We start from the raw sequence: 21,030 nt of genomic DNA, 5'->3' as shown, positions 1-21,030 counted from the left end.
TATATCCTGTTCTCTCTAACCCTTGCCTCTGCATTTGTTTTGATATGAGTTGCATGAGTACACAGGTTATCCAACAACCTTATTTTCAAGTGCCAGTACTGTTAAAAGATCAATTATGTAAACTACAGACTATAAACATGAAACTACAGTCATTTGTGATGTTCTTTTAGAATCATCTGAGGGTTTGTAAAAGTGCTTGTATTGAGATGTTTTTGAGAATGTGTATGTAATGTGAAATATGTATTCATCATTGAAATTTCCCTTATAGTTCTGATATGCCCTAAAATATCTATTTTAGGTTTGCCAGAACCGAACAGAGACAGTACATTCCAAGGACTGGGAATGGATCAAGGATTCTACACATCTAAAGACTTCCTACCTTTGGTAGCTATGGCCAGTAAGCCAGGTGTGTGATGTTTTTGTTGTAATCGTATTCAGTAAGTCATTAGCAGTTATTGATATATCAAAATGGACAGCTGTTTACATAGCAGCACATCTGATTACGAAACACCTCCCAATAGGTGGTGAGAATAGGTCTCAGGCAGGATTTTCTCTTGGTGAGTTGCGACCTCAGGAGTGTGGTCAGGAAAGGCAGTCCTAGAGACTGTAAAGCAAAGAGTCATATATGAAAATCTAAGCACGTGGCAATCATTACCTCTAATAAGTTATGTTTGTTATTTTGAGTTATATTCAAAAGATGTCATAAGCTTCTCATTTATATAAATTACCTCCATATAAATAATATATATAAGATGGTTTTGAAAAAATCTGATATTAAAGGTGTTGCCGACCCATGTAAGCAGCTGCTCTGTCTATTGTTGATAAATAATTTTACTTGATCCCAAGTCATGTGCTCCATGTTTTACAGACACATTTAAGGGAGCACTTGTTCTTTACCCAAAGAACTTACAGTTTAAGACTCAGGACAACAGTAGTATGCCAGGAGTTAATAAGACAACACTCAGTTCATAGGGACCAAATGCAGTCTTGTTTTATGCTTTTACATCTTTGTTTTGAGTACAGAGATGACTGTGTTTGCCCCCCAAGGAGTATAGCTGCTTTTAGTGGCCCTGAATATGAAGTCATAAGCCCCAGATGGATGTATGAGATGGGACTCATGATTTCTACGCCACGTTCCCTTGTGGTCTAGATTCCCCAATGTGTTGATAAAAAAGAAGTTCCATGTACAGTTTTCTGGGCATCATAATTAGTGCAGTATATGGTCTTGTACATATGACCGCATATTTAACCACACATATACCTTTTTTATCTACAAACTAATTTTATTCTGAGCATTGAGAAATTTCTTTTAGCATCATGTAGACCTTTCTGCTTATTTGGTAGACTTTCCATAAACAATGTGTTGAAGAATATATCTTCTGCGGCAAATTATTCTGCATATAAAAGTAAAGTTTATTACCCCATTTTATGCAAAATATTTAGGAAAGGAAATTCTGCATCCCATCTGTCCCATCTCTCTGCTGTTTTGATCAAATGCTTATTTCTGTCTGCTTTCTTAAGCTCAAAGTGAGCTCAAATGGGTTGGGAGAAAAGGGTGGTGTGTTTTGTGGTTTATTCTTGAAGAAAGATGTTTAAAAATGAAACAGATTGAGAATCTGCACTGTAAAACATTTGTAGATTAACAAAGGAAAAATAAATCCTGCAAAACAATCCCCTCGTAATAATTTTACTAAAAATTCTTTATAGAATTCTGTGTGGACACATTGCACTTGTGTACTGTAAGTCACCTGCCTGCATGAGGATCTATATACTGTGATCCGCATCTTTTAAAATGTTGCAAAGTAGTACTCTCGATTCGCCAGGATATGCAATGATTATTTTTTTATATATATATTAAGTCTACAATCAAAAAAAGGGTGAACTTTGAAGAACTAACCTTTTCTGACTGACAGTAATAGATAGCTCTTTGGTGTTGTCTGTTAATTAACATGGTCTCTTTTACTTAATTTTCCTAGTGTCTGTCTGTAGCTATAGCCACGTCTTGCTCTCTAAAGCTTGGAATTTTAAAATAAAATACACATGTCCTATATCCCACTCTATCGTCTTTTTTTTTTTTTTACTATGACAGCTCTCTAAATAATAGACATAATAGACTTATTCACGGGGAAATACATATTCTGTCTGCTTACTAAGTTCTAAATACCACTTGTTAATACACTTTCCTCCAATCCCCTTGCACATACGTAGACATGAATTTACCTTAGGAGTGGCCTTGTTACCAAGAGCAAAGTGGGCTGCTGTGACTGATCCATTCTGGACTAGTCCTGACATGGCACTCAGAGCTGCCATTCCCCTGCTGCACTTGCGCTTTTTCCACTGCTCAGTGTACAATTTTTGTGAAGGATTAAGTTTGTTAAAAATAAATGAGAAAAGTTTAGAGAGAATTTTAGAATAAGAAGCCTATGAAGTAAAAAGTAAATGCAATACCATATACATAGAGGGGGGAAATGTTAGCATTTGCCATACATCAAATATTTTACAAATGGAGAGAGAATATGTGTATTAGGATGTTGTTTCTCACTCTGTTTATATGTCTAAATTACATGCCTTGTTTCCTTGAATGATACTTGTGTTTCTTTACAATTGCATGTGAAAATCTGCTGCTACTATAGCAGGATACTTGAGTTACAGTGCAATGATTAAATGATCAGCTTAGGTACCTCCTGATTGAAATTGTCACAGGCTTATTGAGAATATAGCTTTATATTGTTTATGGCATTATTTTTTAAGTTGCAATAATTTGCCTAATCAACAGTTAGTTGTATTTAAACTTATGATAAAGTGCAGTCTCATACAAGGAACACACACAGTTCAGTTTTACTTAAAAATTTCTTGTATAATCAAATCGTCAAATACTATCTGTAGATGATGAGCACAAAATGTTGTCATTCTCTCCATGTAACTTATTGCAAATAATTTGTAGAAAGCCATTGTAGATTAAATGTTTTCTCCCAGTGGAAGATCTAGGAATTACTGTAATACCAATATTCTTTCTGCCTCCTGTTCAGCTGCCATAGAGCATAGCCTCTGAGAACCATGTCATAGCAAGACCAGTGTCAGTGCGTTGTAGCAAACTGACTGAGGGGACTAACTTTGAGAAACTATTACACAAAATTATCAACAACTGGTCATCTTTTGAAAAATATCAAGAATTACTTTTTATATTCTGTTAAAAGGTGTTGTTTTTCTTAACTGGGAGGATAATGATTCTGATAAGAGAGAAACTTACTTTTTGAATAAAAAGATCTCACAGTATCAACCTGACAGGACCCACAGTCCTACAAACGTGTTGTCATTTGAATTCTTTCCAGATAGAAAGGTGCAGCTGCTTAGAGTACTGACTATGAAATTATGTATATGAGCATATCTTAAAAATGGGAATAAAACTGTCTTTCAGTGAAGCAGAATAATTTGATAGTGACACTCCATGCTTGGAAACTGTAAGATGCAATTTTACACTGCTTTGAGTACAAGTACCTTTTGAGCTGTCATGCAGAAATGGTTTCTCTACTTGAAAATGGGGTTTTCCTTTCATCTTTCAGGGATGTGTGCCTGTCACTCTCCATTGCCATCAATACATGGAACTGTGATTGTACTTGGGGCAGGAGACACTGCTTTTGACTGTGCAACATCTGCTTTACGCTGTGGAGCTCGTCGCGTGTTTGTGGTCTTCAGGAAGGGATTCACTAATATCAGGGCTGTCCCAGAAGAGGTAAAATTGAATAACAGCATTTATGAGAAGGATTACTGGTTGTTCTTTCTATAGGGCTTGAAAGTATGCTGTAGGTACTTTAAGACATCTACTAAAGGTTTTGTTTATAAAAATGCTCTTAAAATGTGTAAATGTTTATTAAAGATCTGAGGCTCACTTTATATAGTGTCTGTATAAATAATTTTCCTCTGTTGTACTTGTTTCCTGTTAAAGTCAGATGCATTTGCATACAGGGGATAGAATTTCTTGTAAATTAGAAAATATAGTAAAATTTTTAATCTTGGAAGCATCTCAGAGATCAAACAGCCATTTGAGTATTGTAGGTGACTCTTCAGGTCATGGTTAGATCCTGGAATGATACCTTTTGGCTGCTGTCTAATGTATCTGAGTGATACTGACGTTGCCTTGGGAGCCTATAAAATCTTGTAAGAAAATTACTTACAGTGATTTTGGCTTTGAGTCACTGCCAATGGCAATAGAGCAATGTCATTCATCACAGATTTCAGCATTCAATTTGATTTTTAGTTTGGCTTTGCACTTTGGCATTTACCAGGACATCTGCACATTTTGAAACTGACTCTGCTTCCTCCATATATCTGTACTACAGGAGAGTTTTTTCACATTAGGTTTTCTTATTTTGGTGGTCTTTTTCCGTTATCGTTTATTTGATACATACTTTACACTTTTGTATACTTGAGGATATCAGGACATCTGGTGCATCTTTATCATGAGATTTATGGTAGTTTGGTCATCTGTTTCAAGTAGGTACGCATCTTAGAGATCTTACAGAAGGGGAATGGAGGTGCAAAAAGGTAATAGAGGGTCTCTTGATGCATAGTTTACTTCTGTTGCAATTCATTTAAGAATTCTAGACACAATGAGATTACTGAAGCCATTGCACAGATAGACTTATGTGCTATTCAGATTCTTACTAATCAAGAAACAGCTGACACTCTGAAGCAAAATCTGTGTTAGCAGCCTGAGTGAATTCCTAAAAGTTGTCAATGTTTGTACTCATCCAATCATGCAGTGGCCTTGAAAACAAGTAAAATAAAAGTAGCTTCAGCTAGTAACAGCCATGCTAGAATGATGTCAGGTTGGATATTACGTGTTCAAAAAAGTTGTCCTGTAAACATAGACAATCAAATCCTGAAGACTTTGCTAAGACAAAATGCTGTTTGACCTCAGCAGTTTTACCACAACAGACATTCAGAAGATCTTAAGTCTGGATTGTCACTCAGAAAACTGTTGTTTGCACATGGTACTCAGCATTTAGTAACATCTTAAGATCATAGTAAACACAAATCAGGGCGTGTACTTAATATTAGGCCTCCTCTTAAAAGATGTGGATGCTTACATAAGGTAACTCTTTTGCCCTCAAAGGAGTTATACGTATTCAAAGTAGCAGGGAACAATAAGAAAATATGTTGGAGAAATATTTACATTGCAGATTTACCTAGTACCACTGTCTAGAAATGCTTGATTTAATAGCACGGTGGGCTCTGACGTTAGTATTAAGATGACTATGTATACCGTACGCAGGTGACTTTTACTACAGAAGAATGTGTGATAGCATCTTGAGTGAAAAAAGTTATATTTTATTACTTCTACTCTACAGATGGAACTTGCAAAAGAAGAGAAATGTGAATTTCTGCCTTTCCTCTCCCCTCGGAAAGTTGTACTTAAAGGTGGACAAATTGTTGCTATGGAGTTTGTTCGAACTGAACAAGACAGTGAAGGAAACTGGAAAGAAGATGAGGATCAAGTTGTCCGTCTGAAAGCTGATGTGGTGATCAGTGCCTTTGGCTCCATTTTAAGTGATGATAAAGGTAACCCCGACTAACACATTCCGTAAATGCTGATTGTTATTTTAGCTGCAGCCATTTCCTGTCCTTTGACAGTTTTGTGAAATGAGTCTTCTGGAGGTTGTGCAGCTTATGACTGCTGGTCCTCTTCACAGGAATTTCTTTGTCCTTTAGATATACCTCTTAGAACAAAACTTGAGGAGTCTGATAACAAAGTAGTTTTCTGTATATCACTGTGTAGAGCAGGAACTCCAATTAGAGGTGCAGTTGCTCAGTATATATCTTGCTTTCCTCTCAATGCAAATGGGATCTCAAAGTATACTCTTGGGGATTTCTTCTGGTCTCACTAATTAACTTTAGAGAAACTCATTATGCTACAACTTTAAGCTGAACTGATCTGATCTCTGAAACCTTTTTTTTTACCTATTAAATTAAGCAAGAATTAAGACAGATTCATTATTCTGGTTCAGCTGGTCTGGATATCACTCATTTCTTGTGCATACACAAGAGAACTGTGGCTTCTGTCATGTGGAGTATTTGTTAGTTCACCAGTGCTTATCTCAGCTTGTCTCATTATTTAGTTGCAGTTTACAAGCTTTCATCTTAAAAATTAACAATTACATAGTTCCATATTAAAGATAGAGAAATTGGCGCATAGATGGCATTTCAGAGATTGAACGAATTGTCTGGATGCAGCAGAAAGAGAGCTGAAGAACATGAGTACAACTAAGAACATGGGACCTGAGCAGAGCTCAGGCTGTTCTCCTCTGACACTAGGTTAGATTTAAAGAGTTCAGGCACATACATCAAATGTGCCTCAAAAGTGAAAAACACTGACTCAACAGAAGACAGACTGATAAAATGAATAGGTCTTCAGCCTGGAGACTCTCATCAGGGTTAGCAGGTTCTGAAAACCTTAGTGATCAGTGAGCCTACCTCTCCAGGGCATGGTCATGCCAGCCAATTAACCCATGACATGTTGTCATGGTCCTTTGGGTATAAATGCTCTGACAGAGGACTTAGCAAGTGCCTCAGAGTGCATGTCACCAGAAAATTTGGTAATCAGGTGCTAGTTCTGCCGGTGCAAAGGGAGTTTCATTTCTTAGCATAATGTGGTTTTGTGAATTTTTTTAATCAAGCAAAATCATAAATCTAAAATAATCTAAGCAGAGTCTAGTAGCATTTGTGAATATACCTCAGGCATATAAAATGTATGACTTCTCACATACGCATTTTCTCTGTATGCCTTATAGATAACACTATTTTAAATGAAGTTAAATGGGTTTTCTGATAGTAAGATTTTCAGGAGTTATTGGTAGAATTGTACAAAAAGCTTACTGACTTCATAGGAAGACAAAACATTAGTTAATGAAGATAAATTATAGGTCCCATTGAAGAATTTTAGAATATAGCCACTAGCAGAGTTGTCTGTGATCTGAATAAGCTACATGGTGCTTCCTGTTCACCAGTCCAATTGTATACAAAGTTAAACCATCATACAGCCGTGAGAAGAGTTTAAACTCCTCTCCTACAGTAAAAAAAGGATTAACCTGGTTCCTTGAGGAACATGCAAAGTTATTTCCAGGAGCATTCCTATCTTGTGTGTGTTACTATTGCTTTGGGATAGGTTCATGCAGCCTAGGCTATTATCTAGACAGCAACTGCACCTGGCTACATACAGTGCTAATTACTCAAAGCTGCCTCCTGCCCTGCAGTTGCCTTCTGCTCTAAAGGGCATAGGAGGTGCAATCTATGTCTCTTTCAGGGAGCAGACTCTCATTCCACTTGGAGATGTATCGCTGTATAAAGAATCTGGCATCTGTCGGTCATGTTTTAAGGCTCAGTCTAACCTCCGGGAAACAGGGAGAAGAAGATTAAGATTTTTTTAATCTCGGAAAGTTTTATTGTTGTTTTTAAAACCTTGGTTTAGGTTTTTTGGAAGGTTTTCTAGAACCTCATGTGATAGATCAAATATTAGCATATACAATCAATAAGTTTTGTTGTGGTTCATAGACCCTATGATAAAGGAGTGATTCAGTTTTCCCCACATTAAGAACTGCTTCAGCTAAAACTTACTGTGTTGTTTAGCTATAATACTGTGCCAGTCTTATATTTCCTAAGACACAGTCACTGTCTAAATTAGTCATTGTGAGGTTTTTAAATAGGAATATAAAATGTGAGGGGAACAAAGTCATACAGTGAGCTGATCATGAAAGAAGAGAGTCATTTACCTTGGGGGTAAGCAATACACCTCAGTTTCACACTGTATTTTTGGTGAAACTGCTATTAGAATAGCAATCAAATTACAAGGAAAAATGCAGGGCTTTTGTTTTGGATGTTGCAAAAGAGAAAAGAAACTAAGACTTGAGGGAATAAAGTGTTTATTTTGAGCATACCATTTCAGTTGCTTTTAAATCTTTATTTTTTGACTAGGCTGTCTTAATGAAAGTCAAATTTGCTTTTCACCGTTGAGCTGGATTACAACCAAATCTCCAGGCTACCCCAGCATACATAACAAAAAGAAATGAAAAGAAACAAGAAAACCAAACCATCAGAAGCATCTTATATTCTTAATGTTTTTTTTTTAAAAAAGGAAGAGCATTTTTGTATTCAAGAGTTGGGTATTCAGGTATTCTCCATCAGAAGATGGAGATGAAAATACTGGAGGTACTCAAAACTGGACAATGTCATGGGCAAACTGATCTGACTTGGAACTTGATCTAACTTTGAAGAATGGAATGGACTAGGTGACCTCCAGAGGGCCCTTCTAGTCTGAATTATACTATGACTGGATGACTCAGATGCAGGTTGAATAAATGTGTTAATTATTGCTTATAGAAAGAGCTCAATCAATTGACCTAATTCATCAGGGAACTGCAAATGCAGTATTGGTATGGGCTAAGCTAGCAGGATATGTCTTATTTGTTATTAATATTGCTAAATGCTGATGCTACGAATACAAGAATAAGGAAAATACTATGAAAACCAGAGGAATTAAAATCAGACTTAGCCCCAGTTCAGCAAAGTGTTCGGAGCAGCCTTGAAGCCCATGTTTTAAAGTTTTGTTTAACAAGACATAAGCACGTGGGTGACTGCTGTTCTGAGCAGAAATAGCTCACAGGTTAGACAGCTTTTTCTGATCTATTATCCTCAACAAGGTGTTTCTTCTTCTTGCATGGTAACTATTAAATTTACAACTGAAATTACATGTGCTCACAGTAGGTATTTAGTCTTTTTGTTTTGTTAAAAGAAAATGCTCATTGTGTTTTTAAGCAACAGTTTTAGTAGGTATTCATCCTCCCATTGGGAATCATATAAATGCATCATTAATTTAAAAAAATGGACTCCTAAGTCCACTTTATCCTCGGGAAGTTGCTAATAGACAAAACGGGAGAGTTGCTTTCTGGACTATTTTAAGAACATTACCCTTTTACTGAAACCAGTAAAAAAAAAAAACAAAAAACAAACAACAAATTGTTCAAATGAAACTACTGCAGATGGACTAAGAAAAGTGTTTTGCTTCTTGTTGAAAAAAAAAAGATTTTCCAAGCACAAGCTGCTTTTTTTTTTACTGCATAGCTTACCCAAGCCTTCAAGCCATCATAACTGACCCACATAAACAAAGAGCTATGAGAGAATTTTGTACATTTCCTCGTGTTCCTGCTCTTTTGCTTGGCTTGTTATTTTGGAGGCTTACAATGTATTAGTAAATTACTGAAATCTCTTCTGTCACCATTCCAAATTGCAACTGGTCAATACATACAAATGTAATTCTGTGTACTTCCTAGCACTGTGTACAGCTTCAACATCCTACTTAACACTGTTCCAGTTGGTTTTAAAGTCTAAACTTTGAATAACTATTGTCTTACCTATTTTGTTCTGATAAGCAAAAGGGAACAATATTTTTGGACTGCAAAATTTTGCACTGTAACGAATTTCCTTGTTCTGATTTATTTTCCTGAATTTCTGAGGAGAACCATGGAGAAACACAAGAGTGTAACTACTGCCCCCCGAGTATAGTTCAACATACAACAAAGATAGATTTGCCCAAGTAGTTATAATTTTATTATTTAACCCACTCCTACTTAATATTTATTTGTATAGATTGCGAAGCATTTGCTGGGGAAAAAGCGAACAAGCTTGCAGAGCTCTTGGCTCGTAATTGAAAAACATTTTAGTTTTCCTTTGTATAAATGCAGAACTTCGAATACTACAGAAGCCAGCAAACCTGCAAGAAGTGTTGGGTTTCTTCATACAGCCTGCTTAGACAACTAGGTAACTTCAGCCTCAAAGCACTGAAGCCACTAACAAAGGACTGAGAAGGAGGAAGAGAGGTGGCTGTGATGCCCCAGCTGGGAATGCCCACGGGGGTGACCTGGTGTCTCCCTGGTAGCACAGCATCTGCTTCACACCCACAGAATAGACTTCTAGTCACCAGACTTTTTTAAAAAATTGTTATATAAAACTGAAATTTATATAGATTCAAAAGGTTCCTAGTGAAATAGGTAGGAGTTTTCCTGCCAAGTCATTTGGAATAGGATTTTCCCCCACAAATAGGTTTACTGAATGAGTTTGAGTGCAGCAGTTCCACATCCTGAAGTAATTACCAATTTCCAGTATCCAAAAGTTGGCTTCATGATGGCTTCTAAAGCCCTGTTAACTTAGAGCAGGAATTCTGCTCTTTAACCCAACAGACATCAGTAGACATTTGCTTGCTGGTGACAGGCAGAAAACAAAGTCAGTACCAGCTTGCAGCAGGAGCCTCTCCTAGCACACCTGGACCCAGCTTTATCTAGTCAAACCACTTAATCCTGGTTCAGTACGCTAGTGGGGCAGAGACATCTTCATGGGAAGCATGATGGTGCCTGCCTTTATTTGCTGGGCATTTAGACTGGGCAATGTCAGCAGTTAATCAGTCTATTGATGCATGTGACAGCTGTAGTTTTACATTTGAGATTAAGAAAGTTACAGTATATTTGTATTTTTCTGAAGTAATGCTACTATTCACTGTAAAGGAATTCTGTAAGATGGAGATCAAAAATAACATTAATGAGCTACTAAAGCTAAAATTACAGGAACTTATGAAATTGGTTAAACATAAAAACCATTAAACTGTTTATTGAAGCTTCACAGATATACTGCAGCTAATGAGCATTTCTGCTATTTAAATAAGCCCAAATTGAACACACATTACATGGATACATAATTAGTCATGGCAGTCAAACACACACAGACTCACTTTTAAAGCTTTATTTGAGGAATCTTTTCCATTTGATTTGTTTTGTTAATTAAAATATTTTTTCTGTATTCACTTATATTTTAATATTGTCTTTGCAAGTGCTATAATTTGCTGCTGCTTCTCTGTTTGTGTTTGTTTGCTCTATGAATATAGCAAATTTGGAATATATATTCAGAACTGTCCTTTTGTTTGGTATTATTTGTGTTAGCATCACTTGATAGCATCAGAATAATTCAATTGTATGTTGTCTTTCATCCAGAAGGATCTTTTAAAATTACAGATATCTCATCAGGATATGGAGGAGAATGCAGCAGAGCCACAGGATTGTACTTTTGAATTTTCAAGAGAAAAGCTATGTTATTTTTAATAATAACATGTAATTTTAAAGGGTGGGAGGGTGCAGGGATTTAAAAGACAGTTTTTTCTTTATACCCGTCCTAAATCATATACCAACAAAAACATTAGTTGTCTAGTTTGCTTATTGTTCAGTGTCAAACAGCAATTCAGAGAACTGATAGTTGGGGTCACCTCCTTTCAAGCTCCGGTTTGGCTCAAACTCTCTCTCTCTCTCACCCCTTGCAGGGGCGGAGAAGGGACTGCCCCTTGTGAAGACTGAAGTTCTCCACTTCTTTCTGCAGATGGTTTAGGAGGTGGTCCCCTCAGCCTCACATTTGCCCTGGATACCAGATCCAAATTCTGAGGATGTTAGGAACTCTTTTATATAAGATTCTTTTAAATCATTCTCTTATTTTTACTTAACCTAAATCTTGGAGATTATGAAAAAGACAGAAGGAAATAGCTGCTGGATACCATGTCAACCTTGCTACCAGGGAAATGTTCTTTCCCAATTTCAAAAATACTGATCAGGCAGACAGATCCCCAGGCCCTGGGGAGATATTTCAGGTGAAGATATGTTGGGCATTCTTTGCACTCAAGAAGCTTTTGATATAATTATGTTCAGACAGCTATTTTAGCACAAAACAATCCAAAGATAAATTTGAGAAATGTAATAGATCCAAGATCGCAGAGGTAATACCGTATTTTTCCACAAGACAAAACAATCCAAAGATAAATTTGAGAAATGTAATAGATCCAAGATCGCAGAGGTAATACCGTATTTTTCCACAAGATGAAATAAGTAGTCAGAATGTCCAGTTTTACATCATTTCTTCTGAAAAAGTGTATCTCCAATAGTATGTTGCTCTCTAATACCTTTACTGTGGTTCAGTCCTGTCTCAGAGAAACAAAAGTCATCTATTAAATCCCTGATACCAAATCCTGCAGCACCAAGTTTTCATCTGGGTTTTTTCCAGACATGTCTTTACAAGCCTGTACGTATTCAGCTTGTGAGAACTGTCTAGACCACATGCTGAGGTGGTACCACTGCATGCAATAAGTTATCCTGTATATGACAAATATAATATGATCAAAAGTTTTCTTGAAGTACAGACGATCTGAGACATAAAGAGAAAGTTAATGTATTGATTTCTAAATATTACTGAAACATTTTAATAAAACTGCTATCAGCCATTATCAGCACTTTCCTTTAAAAAAAAAAAACCCACAACCAAAAAAACCCCCAACCCAAACAAACAAACCAACAAACTCGTGTTCCAGACTGAAAAAATATCTCATTCTGAAGGTTGTGTTTGATGTGATCTTTCAGTAATTTAAATATTTTTAAAGGAAACCATTTCATAAGTTTTTGATTCTGTTACTACGGAAATACTATTTTTGCCAAGTAAAGCCACAAATATATGTGAGGTGGGAGGGATTGTGCAAGCAATAGGTCTTGAAGATAGATTAAATGCTGCTGGTATGAAAATCTGCTATAGTCTTTCAGCTCAAAACTGTCTTCTGTGATTCTGGCTTCTGAACGAGTTGCAAAAAAGTACTTTGGATTCGAGTTCTCTGGATATATGTTTGTGTATGCCAAGGGTGAGGAGGAGAGTGTAGGTGGGGCAAGAAGGTGTCAATGTTTGTGCCTTGGTTCCTATTTTATTATTTTGCCCCTGATTATACACAGCCCTCACTTTGAAACATAATTCTAATATATGATTTGGAGGTGAAGGGAGATACAGAGGCTGGGAAGAAAATTCCATCGTGATGATGTGCAAGAAAGATGCATTTGAAGCTTGCTGTATACTCAGGTGTACGCTGGGGCAATACTGTGACTTTGCTGTCGTATTGTAGAAATATTCTTGTCTTAAACTGGCAGGCGTCTCTTTTATATATATGACAGCACAACTACATCAGTTTAATTGACCTTGGCAATCTGCATCTGCTAGTGGTATGTCCCTGAGGGACGTTGCAATTTTAAGCTGCATTTTATTGCAGAATCTTCACTTCCTGTAGACAAAGCTACATAAAAACCTCTCATTTTGATATATGCCATCAACATTTGGTAAAAATACTTATTGAAAGTGTGTTTCTCTTCATGAAGCTACTTTGAACTGTCTCTGCGATTATAATAAAATAATTAAAAATGCATAATAAAAATCGTGTTAATATAGAGCAAGAATATTTTTTTCTGAACATTTATGTGTATTTAATGGCATTTTTCTAATTCCATGCAGTATAAAAAATTACTTTTTTGTATTTACATCTACATTATTTTTAAGGACAATAATAGTTCATGTGCAGAGTGCCTATATATGCTGTTTACTGACATAAAAAAATTAAGATATCTTAATGCACACTCTAAAAAACCAACAAATTTCAGTGAAAAAGATACAAAATATATTGTCTTCATGTAGACATTTCATTTTTATTGTGTTTTTATGTTTTTATTTTTAATAATACGTGACAAGTTTCAAAGTAAGCCTTACTTGCAGGATGTTCTGAGTTTAAATATTAAGTCAGGTTTTGACTTTATTAAAATGTATGTTTTTCAGAATTAAATTTCTTTAAAACCAACACACTTTGTCAAAGCCAAAGCCTTGATAACATAACATTTCTTAGTGGGAAAATGTTCCATCTGAAAATTTTCAGTCCAGTTTAATAATGACCTGTCAAAAAGTAGCAGAGTATCATTTCTGTTGTGACGGTTAATAAATGTGGGAAGTAAATTCTGGAGATCTAAAGGAATTTCTAGAAATTGTATCAGAAACATTCTTTTCTAGTTTTAAATGTCAAAAATCATATGCTGCATATTAAGTTGCAGAAGAGAGTATATGATAGGTTATTCAGGAGAAAAGCATGTTGATACGGTCAGTGTAGTACAAAGCTATGGGTGGGGGGAAAGGGAGAAAATTTATTCTTCCTTTGTTAATATTGCTCATTAATGGGATTTTCAGAAGTGCTGGACTTTTTCCCTGGGAGATGAATAGTGCCGGTGAGAATGACTTTGTGAATCCAGTTTCTGGGATATGCAGTGTATTCTCAGGGAGTGACCAGAAGAACATTAGCAGCAACTATTTCTTAAGCCTGCGTTGAGTCAGTCACTTCTTGTGACGCTTGTGTGCATTTGTTTTGTACGCAGGTCTGGCTTTGCAGGCATGCAGGAACTGGTTACTTTTCTGATACTACCAAACTGCTGTTCCATATAATGTATTCTGGTTTTCTGTCCGAGTCCTGTTAGCAATTGCATACCCCCACTAACTCAACAAAAACATTTATGTATATAAAAAGACTTTTAATTTCTACTGTAAATTTACATTTAAGTGAGTGAAAGAACTTGGAACTACTTTTCTAATTGTTACCAGTGTATATTTGACAGATTTTAGCAGTTGTTTATTAACATATTTGTCATTCACTTTAATTACAGTCAGAGACGCCATGGCACCTATCAAGTTTAACAGATGGGGTCTTCCTGAAGTAGATCCAGAAACAATGCAAACAAGTGAACCCTGGGTTTTCGCAGGGGGTGACGTTGGTGGTCTTGCTAACACTACAGTGGAATCGGTAAATGATGGAAAACAAGCTTCCTGGTACATGCACAGATACATACAGGTGATTTTTTTAAAAAGTGTTTTTCCCATTTCTATCTGCTTTTAGATACTTTTTAAAAGAATTTCACTGTGATTTAGATTAAATAGACAAGTTTTGAGAAACTAATACCTAGATTATCTGGTGATTTGAAGATTACAGATTCATTCGACTTGAATCACTTACTTGAGTTTGGGTAATTGAACCCGGCTTTCTTAGATTATCTTAACACTAAAATCCAAGCAACATTTTCTTGACCCCCACTCTGAATTCCACTCAAGGGTAGCAAGCCTCCCTGCACAATACACAGTGCAAGTCAAAGTCCCAATTGGGTTACTGGGGAAAAGAAGCGAACCCATCAGTATTAAAAAGTAAAATCTCCCAGTAGTGCATAAAGTAAAAATCAAATACTGCCAATGTTGTTACCTGAGGAAGACATTTCTAGAGTACTAAGTGTTTACAGAGCACTCGGATTATCTACACTGGAACCAAAGTTTGCTCTGATGAGGCTGGACACAACAGGCCAACAAAAAATAAACAATGAATGCACAGAGGAAAATAAGGCAAAGGAGAATTTACCTGAAAAATGTGAGTTTAAGGGGTACAGACTTGAAAAACCTGGTAACTGCATGTTCAATTTTGGTGCTTCTTGCATGTTGCTCACTGAACACCTCTACCCTAATTTTTCTAGTAGAACAAAGAGCACAAAGTCTAGAGGAGCTGCAGAGGAATGTTCAGAGACAGGAGACACAGCCTGTGTGTGGAGAACCAGCTGACAAAGAGTGTGTTCATAGTGCAAGGAACTTTTTAGAAACATGATACATGATTCATTCTCCCACAAAAAGAGATTTGAACAACTGAAGTTGGGACTGTAACAGCTCGATGTCTTTCTCCCCCATCCATCTGCTCAAAGCCTCTCTGATTGCATGTTTGTGCAATTTCATGCTGTTGGGGTCTGATTTCACTTCCTAAAAATACTTCAACTGAAAGCTTGTTGTTAGTATCTGTGCATATTTTTTCTCACTTGTTCTAAAGCACTTTTTTGAGTCCTGCCTTCTTAGACCCTATGAAAATGCTGAGTGTGAAACATCTTTAATCCCTGACCTGCTTGCTTAATTTCTCAGTGCGCAGTGAATTTGGGTAACTGTGATAGGTGGAGAGAGGGGTATCTCGTCCTTTTTGTCTCCTTCCCCTTTAACCTCTAGAAATACACACATCACTTTAAAACCCTCCTTTATCATGTTGCTTCCTCCTCAAAGCTTGCTTCCCCCCGACCCCGGAATGTGTTTAATACTTTGGGAAAATTCTGAATAGTCATGGCTTGAGAATTAGAATTTTAAATCAAGCAGATTTGTGATATTAGAGCATTTCTGGTACCCTTTGCAGGTTTCAAGGCAGCTTATTCAACCTTACAGTCTCACCAGGAAGCTAATGGGAAAGCCTTACAACAATCTTCACAGGAAAGTTTCCAAATGTCAAGTGTCACCTTTCCAGCTGTTAGATGAATGGGTTGCCCAGGGGCATTTATTTGGATGTGCAGCCCTTGTAAAATCTGGTTACTGTGGTGCAGAGTGCTATAATTTGGCAATTTACTTCACCAGTGTTTGGACCTGGTAGAAATTTGAGTGACTGGAGGAGAGTTTGTTTTTTAAAGAAGTTGTTTAGAGACGGGTTGTATTACCCTGATGTTTATAGGGATAGGTATGTGCATGCTTTTGTGCGCATGTGTTGTATTCTGTACAATTCTGTATTCTGGAAACTTCCAATGTCAAATGAAAAAACACCCTTACACACTACCTTATTTTCTCTCTACTGTGAGATTCTAAGGCAAACAATCTTCCTGTGATCTGAGTGTCTGAATTGAGTACGCATTAAATTTTAAATAAATAAATTGATACCATCTATCCATTTGCATTTTACTTATGGGAACAGGTAGCCATTTCCAAAATTGCCAGCCATCTCAGCACTGGGATCTATAAATAATGCAGTCAACCTTTAGCAAAATATAACTATTCCATAGGATTTCTCAACCAGCCCAAGACCATGTCAAAGACTGAAACTCAAAAACACCATCCTGACTACTTGCAGAATGCAGGGTTTGAATGGCACACTGCTTGTATCCCAACCTACTCCAGGCAAAAGGCTAAGCAAACAGATGGGCCTGATATGTGCCCTGAAACTCCAGTCATTGCAAGCTCTGGCACATGGTCAAGTGAAGCAAGAGATCCAGACTTGAGGACTCTCCAGCAGAAATGCCGTATGTTCAAAACTGGGAGTTATTTACAGAAGATTCTTGGCTGCTCTTATGCTGGAAACTTTCCATCATTAGTTGCCTAAATATCTCCTGCCTCTTAACATATTCCTCCCACTATATGGAGCATAGGTTCATCTCAGAAATTGTTGCCTGCAGCTGTGTCAGGTTAGTTTCTATAAACATGACCAGTCAAGGATAGTGGTAATAGGACCTGTTAGAAAACACAGTCAGTCTTCCTAGAACGGTTCTTTGCAAGTCATTAGAGATCCAAACAGAATCAGCCCAATTCACGTAACTATCTACTATTCACAACATTTTTTCAGTATTCAACCTTTATTCCATGAATGACATAAACATTTCTGTAAAATAATCTTGATGATTTGTTTAGTTTGCGGATTGTAATGACCCTCACTTTTGTCCAACAGTGACTTTATGATCTTCTGCAGAAGCAATACAGGCTGCTGTTCTCTTCTATGCCTCAGTTACCATTCGTTTCTTTTTGGTCATTGAAAGGGATTTAATAATAGAATAGTTATATTCAGGGTAATTCACAGTTATTGCAGGACTAACTTCTAGTTTTCTATGCCTGCCTTAAGAGCAAAGACAGCTCTCGCATTGCGATTCCTTCAGTATTTTCTTCCTGGACAACTGCACTGGCCTTAATGCTTCACTTCTGCTCTATTCATATGCTTACCTGTGGAGTGTTTTCCCATATGTGACAGTCAAGCTACCATCTTCTTCTCACTAAAATCCCTCTTAAAAAGTGACTTTTCCACTCTGATACACGGTAGGTTTTCTTTTATTTAAATCTATTTTTCTCTTTACTGTAATCTCCCCAGTGTGGACAGTTTCTTTTATATTTTTCCTAGACTGAAATGTGTGTGGTACCCTTAAAGAATAGAGGGCTGGATCCCAACTGATACAAATTGCACTTCAGTAAGACGCTATTCAGTATGAATTTTGAGCACATCACTGTGTTATTTTGAACCAGTATTGTATATTTGCTATTTTTTTCTTTATGCTGTCAAAAAGTATATGGGCTTTGTATCTGAAGAGTATAGTTGTTGATTCTTTTATGAAGGTTGACCGTTCTTACATATTCCTCCAGCATGCATGAATGTATATTATTTCATAATCAATACCAGAGATGGGTGGTTCCCAGGAAGCTTGTCTTTGAAGCCGTTAGTTATGTTGTCTGCTTCTTTTCAGGATAACCAAAGGAAAAATTGAATGTGCCTTTGTTTAGCTAGAACAACGTATGAAACACTAACATGGAGATGAATAATAAAGCACCATTTGCAAAAAGGTGTACTAAATGCAAGCGCAGGAAACCTGGTATTTTAGTTGCTTGCCACTCATTAAGCAATACATCTGTTCCAGAAACAGAAAGTCAGGAAGGAGCTTAGAAAATCTCTATCCAACTGGACAGAGCCCTGAGCAACCTACTCTGGTTAACCCTGCTTTGAGCAAGGGTGTTGGACTAGATGGTGCCCAGGCATCCTTTCCAACTCTAGCCATTCTGAGATTGTATGAAATAACATAAACATATTTAACAAAGTTAAATAGTGGATAATCAGAGAGAGGTTAGAAGAGCACGTGCAAAGGAGAAAAGATATGTTTTAAGATCAGACTTAAAAATAGAGAAAGCAGGAGTGAGATAAAAGTATTCAGGAAGACTCTTCCAGGCAGTAGGATTTGTAGAGAAGGCTCTATGTGAAAAAAAACAGTAATACAACTACTCACTTTCACAGTCTATCTTTGTTAAAGACCCGAGAACGGGAGTTAGACCATGTCACTTTGGTTAAGAATTTTCTCCATCTAAAGAAAATGAATGTCACAAATTTTATCAGGTCTAAAGCTGAGTTCCTGTCTCTCAGCCCTGCACTATAGACTGTGCTGCTTTTGCCTCTAGGTATATCCTGCTTAGAGAAAGGTAGGGCCACTGCGTGCTGTGTGCTGGGGATTTTTCGCCACACTGTTCCAGTATCCAAAAAATTGCTGTGACTGGAACAATACCTACCTGCAATAGTGTTAGCTCAACTGGTTGGCATCAAATTAGAGAAAGAATGGGCCACACTTTTTGTCCTCTATTTTTAAAAATCAAGGGAAGAGTTTTTATAAGTAAACACTTGCCTGCAGGCTTTCTTTTCCTATTTGTGCAATGTCAGGGAAATCCTTCATTATAAATACTTTCAGGAAGCTATAAAACATTTTAGTTTACCGAAAGTTTTACTTTGTAGAAAACAACATATCAGGACTTAGTAAATTTGTTTCTTTTATAAGCATTGTGCTGAAAGGAAAACCCAGCGAAAAAAATAAATAGAGCGAAATGGGAAGTCATAGGAAGGAGGGAGATAAATCTGCGAGGATGTATAGCCACTGGCTACTGAACCTTGGTCTGCATCCTGCCCCTGTGTGTTTTTAAAGACTTGGTTTATTCCATTGAAACCTTTTCTAATCCTCCCCCTGCCACCTCCACCTGGTTCACCTCATCATTAACAAACCATTAGGCACATCTTGCAGTGCTTGGGTGCATCTGGGTGGAACTGTTTGTGGTTTCGCTCTTTGTGAGGGAAGTTTGGCAGGAAGAATAGGCCTCTCTGCACATGGTTTGGGAAGTGGCTTATGACCAGTTTGCATGATGGCGTGCAGGAGGCAAGGCCTATTTTTGCATGGGTGTATTCAATGACCTGATTCAGAAGTCTTTCACTGCTCTGGTAGATTTTCTTTTTTTGTCTTGTATTGGTTTTATTTTCAGTTTTATCACAGAAAGCTCATTTGAGGTGTCTACTTAAGAATCACTTTCAAGCAACGCTCATTTTAGGTGAGAACAACTTTTAGAGATTAAATTGTCCTGCTTGGGAAAAGAAACAATACAATGTAACTTAAGCTGTGTATTAAGCACTCAATCTGTCTATCTGTCTGTAGCAATCAATAGTAATGGTTATACAAGCAAAGATAGTCTGTGAGTAATCCACGGACTGAATTATATTCACAGAGAACATTTGAACAATTCTGGATAGCAAATGAATTAACAAATGAGTGCTTTCAAAATGGAAAATTAGATTTATTACTCACATATGCACAGAGTGGAATATGCCAAAAACCTTTCCATAAGTCTTTGCTGTCATTCTTACAGAATCAAAGTCAGAGTTCAGTGTAAAAGTTCAGTATATCAGTATTGATCTCAGAGCGTTTCCCCACTTCCAAATATGTAGGAGACAAAAAGTGCTAACATTTTTAAAAAGCTTTAATTTTAGTCATGTGATCCAGGAAGTTCTGTTTTGGCTTTGTGAACAACATTTTACAGTTGAAATTTTAGTTAAGATTAAAAAAAAGTAAAAAGATTAAGTTGAACCCAAAATAATCAAAAGACAATACTTTTTTCTTCTTTTCTTTTTCTTTGATTTGTCAGTTAAGAAAAGCTTTTGAGGTGTCTCTACCTCTTTGAGGTGTCAGTCTGTTTGGTCTTCTAAGAACTCCGATTCTCCTGGTGTAGAACAGCCCTGGAGTATGACATGGAGGAAACAGTGAGCACTCAGGAGGGAGGAAATGGGGGATGTATGGCTTTTTATAAAGTGTGGCTGCATCTGCTGCTAGCTGGGAGAGGTCGTGATACTGAAGGGAGTTTGGTCCCAAGTGTTAGGGTTCTTTTAAAAGTAACTTTTCTCAAAATGTCCACTATTAGGGACACATTGAGGTTTGAATCATTCAGGCTAGGACAATTCCACTACTTTCAGTGCTTTTAAGCCATCAGAAAATTTGGCCCTCAAATGTATCCTTTCTGTCTGAGGAATCAAAGATCTGATTCTGACACATGAATCCAGGCAGTCCCAAAACAAAACAGACATGTGAACTCTCAGGTTTTGAACCAGATTAAGAAACAAAAGGCTGTAAAACAAACAAAAACCCCCTCATTCCATCTATGCTTACTGGTTTTCACAGGTGAAATGGGGTAAGTTACTTCCTTTTGAAGGAAAACAACCCAAAAGGCAGCTATTTGTAAGTCGCTGAGATTTTTACTCTGTTACAGGAAATCTTGCCCACACCTCCACTAGTGGTTCTTTTTGTC

The 21,030-nt window shown here is 37.0% G+C and overlaps 1 protein-coding gene across 1 annotated transcript in view; it reads left to right on the top strand.

Moving 5' to 3' along the window:
- Window positions 1-298: 298 nt before the first annotated feature.
- The window catches only part of DPYD (dihydropyrimidine dehydrogenase), a gene marked incomplete at both ends in the record, with an annotated part of 143,920 nt that continues 123,188 nt past the window's right edge, over window positions 299-21,030 (top strand). Inside the window, 4 exons of the mRNA XM_009696859.1 lie at window positions 299-406; window positions 3,564-3,733; window positions 5,352-5,562; window positions 14,544-14,728. Coding sequence (XP_009695161.1) covers window positions 299-406; window positions 3,564-3,733; window positions 5,352-5,562; window positions 14,544-14,728 — 674 coding nt within the window. The remainder of the gene's footprint in view (window positions 407-3,563; window positions 3,734-5,351; window positions 5,563-14,543; window positions 14,729-21,030) is intronic.

Source organism: Cariama cristata, unplaced genomic scaffold (genome assembly GCF_000690535.1).
Source record: "Cariama cristata isolate BGI_N322 unplaced genomic scaffold, ASM69053v1 scaffold6253, whole genome shotgun sequence".
In the NCBI taxonomy this organism is placed as follows: Eukaryota; Metazoa; Chordata; class Aves; order Cariamiformes; family Cariamidae; genus Cariama; species Cariama cristata.
Note: the sequence above shows the minus strand (reverse complement) of the source record. Positions and strands in the feature narration are given on the sequence as shown.